This window comes from Ictidomys tridecemlineatus, chromosome 4 (assembly GCF_052094955.1).
Source record: "Ictidomys tridecemlineatus isolate mIctTri1 chromosome 4, mIctTri1.hap1, whole genome shotgun sequence".
In the NCBI taxonomy this organism is placed as follows: Eukaryota; Metazoa; Chordata; class Mammalia; order Rodentia; family Sciuridae; genus Ictidomys; species Ictidomys tridecemlineatus.
In genome coordinates, this window is record NC_135480.1 from 185,377,829 (window position 1) to 185,383,828 (window position 6,000).

General features: G+C 38.8%; 1 protein-coding gene across 2 annotated transcripts in view; it reads left to right on the forward strand.

The window, feature by feature from the left end:
* The window catches only part of Rad23b (RAD23 nucleotide excision repair protein B), a 39,611-nt gene extending 38,225 nt beyond the window's left edge, over positions 1 to 1,386 (forward strand). For both annotated transcript variants that reach the window (XM_005329734.5, XM_021729384.3), the window contains one exon: positions 54 to 1,386. In XM_005329734.5, coding sequence (XP_005329791.2) covers positions 54 to 167 — 114 coding nt within the window. In that variant the 3' untranslated portion in view covers positions 168 to 1,386. The remainder of the gene's footprint in view (positions 1 to 53) is intronic.
* The last annotated feature ends 4,614 nt before the right edge of the window (positions 1,387 to 6,000 follow it).

The window sequence follows — 6,000 nt, forward strand, 5'->3', positions numbered from 1 at the left end:
TAAAAGGGCCATAATTAATGGGTTACATTTATGTTTTTCTTCTTTTCTTCCAGTTAAAGGCATTAGGATTTCCTGAAGGACTTGTGATACAAGCATATTTTGCTTGTGAGAAGAATGAGAATTTGGCTGCCAATTTTCTTCTACAGCAGAACTTTGATGAAGATTGAAAGGGACTTTTTTGTATCTCATACTTCACACCAGTGCATTACACTAACTTTGTTCACTGGATTGTCTGGGATGACTTGGGCTCATATCCACAGTACTTGGTATATGGTAGTAGATTGTTGGGGTGGGGAGGGCGGGATCTAGATTATCGGGCAGGGATAAATACAGTGCATGTCTGCTTCTGTTAGCAGATGCCGCAAATCCACACAGTGTGTAAAATATTATACAACCAAAAATCAGCTTTTGCAGGTCATTATTTCTTCTATAAAACATAGGTACCTTTTCCTAGGTTTCACTCTTTTTAGTGTACTAGATCCAGAAATTTAGTGTAATGCCCTGCTTTATATTTCTTTGACTTAATATTGGTTTCTGAAAGGATCTTTGCTACCTAGAATTTACAGTCTCTGTTTCATGGCAACACTGGATAATGCTTTTTAAAATTTAAAATAATTTTGGAGCAACTGTAAACAGAAATGCCAAATTATTGATGGTTATTGTTGCTGCTTCACATAAAGTATAAAATTAATGTGCAAGGAAGCCCATTCTTTCATCTTAAATACTTGGGGTGGGGGAGGGAAGAGGGGAACTTTTTCTTAAATTGAAAATAATTACTGCTATTTTAAAATTTCTTGATCATTGAATGTGAGACCCTTCAAACATGATTTGAGAAGCTGTACAAGTATAGGCAGAGTTATTTTCCTGTTTACATTTTTTTTGTTTGTTTGTTTTGGGGAGAAATTAGTAGGTGTCTAATTACTGTTTACTTCATTGTTATATTGCAGTAAAAAATTTAAAACCACCATTGCATGTTTGCTTTTGATGTATCCCTTTGTGAAATTAGCACTTTTGGGGCCAATGGAGAAATGCAGCATTCACTATTCCCCCTTTCCTCAGCAAAAATGTGCTTATCAGCAAGTCGTTAGTCAAACCTGCTGTCTTTAAAACCCACAAAATGCTGAATCAGTTCAAAAATAATGCAAATGTTTCAAAACTGGGTTTCTGATATTTGTAAATGTTTTTCCTTATTAGATAAGAATATATTACCATTAAGGTCATTAGTATTATATTGTTTTCAAAAAGAGGAGATGGACAGAACTATAACCCAGCATCTTTGACTGAGGAAGTCTCTTGGAAGGGTTGGGAAACGTGTCTGGAAAAGTACTTTGGAAAATATACAATCAAGATAACTCATGGCATATTAAAAGAAAAACCTTGATAGCAGTGTTGGCTTTTATTTGGAATTTTTTTCATCTCAATTTTTTCTTTGGAATCTCTTTCATTGACATTGATATTTGATCAGAAAGAGGGGCAGATGTCTACTTGTTCAGTTTATCAAATCTATTTTCCTGACTATAAACAAGACTATTTAAAGAAATAATATTTTTCCTACCATCTGAAAGTAAGAAGATGAATTTGCACAGACTTCTCCCTGCGTAATCTCATGCAATTCCTTAGCACAGTTTGGTGATGACTCTCTTAAGCTCTTACGTCATGCACTCGTAACCTGTCTTTATGAAAATAAACGAAACCATGATTTTCCTTCACAATGTACCATGTTTAACTATCCTATGTTTATTCCATAAACATGATAGGCTTTTGGACTTTGTATTATCTGTATGTTTTATAATGGATCATGCATAATGTCTCAGGAGAATAAAATAGAAGATTCATAAATATGTTTATCTTTCAAAGACAAACAATAAGTTGGAAGAGGGGTGGCATTTCTGGTTGGAGAATGGAATACTGTCGCTTTTTTAGGACACTCTGCTACCTTGTTGCTCAAAGCATAGTAAAAACTGGCAACGGGGAAAAACAGCAGCCGCTTCTTTCCTCTGGAAAGTGACAGCAGAAGTTGAAGGCACGGAGCTTTTATCCTTGGACAACCACAGATAGTAGGATTAATTACCGGAAGACAGCTCAGGCCAAGATTTGGCCATTCCTTACATTACTTGTTTATCTGCTTCTTAAAGAATCAGCTGAAACACCATAAATGAAATAGGCTTTTTGTGCCTTTTGCTCTTATTGTTTAATTTACAAATAGTTTTGATAAATCTCTAAATGTAAGTGGCTATTTGATTTTGGAATTTTGCATTTGAGGTATGTTGTCAACTATTTCTTGAATACGTCTATTGTTTAGCTGCTTTATGGAAAATGTGAGGAAGTCTTGAGTTTATATTTGTAAAATTCTTTTGCCATCCTCTGATCAAATATTTCATTGTTTAAAAATAATGAAGTTTTTCATCATGATTTTTTTTTCCTGTACCAGATGGCTAGGATTCTAGAGAATTAATTATAAAGTATTTTCAATACATACAACATTGCATTTCTCATTTTTTAAATGATTCTCAATAGAATCTTAGATTGAAAGTTGACAATACCTCTGTCACCGATACTTGTATTTTATTCAGTAATTGGTGAATATAACATATAGGTGGCCATGCATGATATTATTGGGTCTCCTGATTATTTTCTCAACCAACGCATCAACAAAGAGATGGGATGCTTGGTGGGAATGTAAGCCAAGATGTGTGAAGGCTGCTAGAGACTTAGAATCCCCTTGTTTTCCATACTGAGAGTAGCAAACCTAAGGCTGCTGTAAAACGATGAGCTAAATTTCCAAGAATGAGTAATTTCTTACTAAATCTCTTTCTACTGGCTTCCCTGATTATGAGGTTTGGGCATATGTCCTTTCATTTGTCTTCTGTCCATTTTCCATTTTGTTGTTCTAAGCCAGAGAGACTGGCCAACTATAGCCACATGAGCCAGCTCTGATTTACCACCTGTCGTACAGTCTGAGCTAGGAATGGTCTTTTTTTTTAAATGGTGTTGAAAAGATAATTTTTATTATATGAAAATTTATGATTTCATCTCAAGTGTCTATATTGAACCAGTTATGCTCATTTGTTTACTTTTTGTCTATAGCTTCTTTCATGCTACAAAGGTTTGCTATTGAATACTTGAAACAGAGACTGTCCTGCAAAACCCAAATATAATTCCTAGCTGTCCCATTACAGAAAGTTTGCCAGCCCTGTTCTGAACATTGAATGATGTTTTTTATTCCTTTCTTGGCTTTCTTAGACTCCTGACTTCATGTCTTTGCTTTAGTTTTATTTCCATGTGACCATCACAACTTCCCAGAGACACTGCATCAGCCCCAGCGTCTCCATTCAGAAGGAGGAGCCCCTGCCTGTTGTGCTAGCTTCCTGGTGTCTGAGTGACTACTTTGAGATTACTCTTCACCATTGCTATCTACTTCTAGTTCTTACAGTAAGATAGTGACATTCAGTACTGAGCATACTGTCAGAAGCACCTGGCACAGTGAAGAAGTTGTATGTATGCTTGTGGGAATCCATGGCCCCAGAATCGACCACAGTGGGAGAAGAATGGGTGGAGCCCTGGAGGGAGGAGTACAACATTGGGTCTGTTTAGATGGCAGGTCGTAGTGAGGACTGTGGGTATAGTTGGGGGATAGGAAGGGCAATGACCAAAAGTCAGGGAACAAAAGCTTGGATTTGATGGGAAGAAGCATGTCATTAATGCAAGGATAGTAATAAAGAATGAAAAAATGTAAAGTAGTTAGACTTGGAAACAGTGGTCTTGTAAACAGGGTTTTTGCCACAGAGGGAACTGGGAGGATGAAAAAGTGACCCTAGAGTGGTCTTTTCCACTGTGCAGAGGACTAACACTAACAGGCTATTTTAATAGTTATGGATCCTCTTTAACAGGTATAACCCTGCCTTCCAGGTGCACAAATTGAGAGTTCATCCCAGACCTCAGCCACAATCTCAAACTTGAGTTTTTATTCTCATTATTTTGCTATAGACTTTCTTCATCTTCCTCTTCCACAGCTGCCCAGCTTGGACTTGGCTGTGGGTAGAGATGTAGAGGAGTAGTGTTCTTCCCAACTCCACCTTACACAGCTTCACCTGCATCCCTCAACGTGTTGTACAGGAACAGTCGCCCCTTGGTATCCACATCTGCGGATGACATTGTGTAGCCTGTGCATATTCCCCCTGTATACTTAAAACCATCTCTAGGTTATTTAACGGTACCTTATAATGTAAATGCTGTATAAACAGTCATTACACTATTTAGGGAATGGCAATCTGAACAAAGGTGCAATTTCTTTACAGAAAGTTTGTTTTGCTGCAGTTGGTTGGATCCATGGATGTGGAACCATAGATACAGAGGGCCATCTACTTGCCATGGTGGAAAGATTGAGAAGCTCTATCCTACACTTTTTTATTAGCTTTCTGGTTGGGATTTTGGATCAGATGGGTTTCTTGAGAAAAAAATAATTTAAAAGGATAATTTCTAGGTAGAGGTTTGAGATGTATTGTGGAATTGGCTCACAGTTATGGAGGCCTAGAAGTCCCACAGCATGCTGTATGTGAGCTGGAGAACCACAAGGCTAGTGCGATTCAGTGCAAGGCCAGAGGTCTGGAAAGGCTGGGTTGGGGGACACTGGAAAGCCAGGGAATCAGGAGTGCCAGTATCCAAGGGCTAAAGACATCTAGCTCAAGAAGGCAAACTGGCCCGATTGAATTTCCATCCTAAGATTCAAGGAATGGTCAATAAAGATACTGGGTTGGGTTGTTGACAGCTTCCACTCCATAACAAAGGTCCAGAAATGTCTCAAACTGCTTTTAAGATGAGGTGTTTGCTTGTACAATTGCAAAAGCTGTGTATTTGCACTTAATAGCAGATTAGAAGAATAATAAATTGCCTTAAAATTAATTTAAAAATTGCTGAGGATATTTGGGACAATGCCTTAGAAAAGTTTAGGAGTTGAGGTATTAATTGGTTGGTTTCATAAGGACAAGTGATTTTTAAACTTAGATTGTAGTCTACAATATTTCATTTGAAGAAATGGAATGGACTTCTTTTTGTTTTATTAGATTTACTTCTGTTTGGCATTTTGACTGATTTATAGTTTCTACCACTTTTTATTTTTTTGTTTTGAGACGGTCTTTCCAAGTGGCTTAGGGCCTTATAGGTTGTCCAGGCTCACCTTGAATTTGGGGATCCTCCTAGCTCAGCCTCCCTAGTTGCTGGGCCATCTTTACAGGAACTGCACAGAGAGCTCCATTCACTCCACTACCACCTCGGAGAGCCCTTTAAAATTTTTCAGTTGCTCGGCTAATGTCCTCTGCAGCGAAAGGATCTGCTCTGTGAACTCACCACATGTAGTCAGTCAACGCTTGGTCCCCTTTGATCCACTTTCCTCCTCTTCATGACCTTACCATTTTTTTAATGTCAAGGCAGTTGCTGTGGAGTGCCCCTCCAGCCATCTTCAGTAGTGGTCCTCAGCCTTGGACTCAGGGTGGCACTGTGGGAAAACGCAGCAGCATTGCGGTGTTCCTCACCATGTCCTGGGAGCTGGCACAGGCGGACTGCCCCTCTGTCCCATCACTGCTGTTCACTTGGACCACTTGAAGGTGGTGTCTGCCAGGCTTTCCTGGAATGTTAGTGTCCTTTTGTATTTAATAATTACTAGTTAATTGATAGTAATTTGATGAGATATTTTGAGCCTTTGTGCATTTTTCCCCCCTGGTATCAGTGATTGAACCCAGGGGTGCTCAATCACTGAGTCACATCCCCAGCCTTTTTTGAGACAAGATCTTGTTAAGTTGCTTAGGGCCTCACTAACTTGCTTAGGTTGGCCTTGAACTTGTGAACCTCCTGCTTCAGCCTCCTGAGTTGCTGGGATTATAGGCATGAGCCACCAAGCCCAGCTCATATCTTTTTTCTTGTCATAACTGATCTGCACACAAGGCTTTCTGGTTTCTCCCTTCCCATATTTCAACTCTCAGAAAATTGTTCCCATCATCCCTG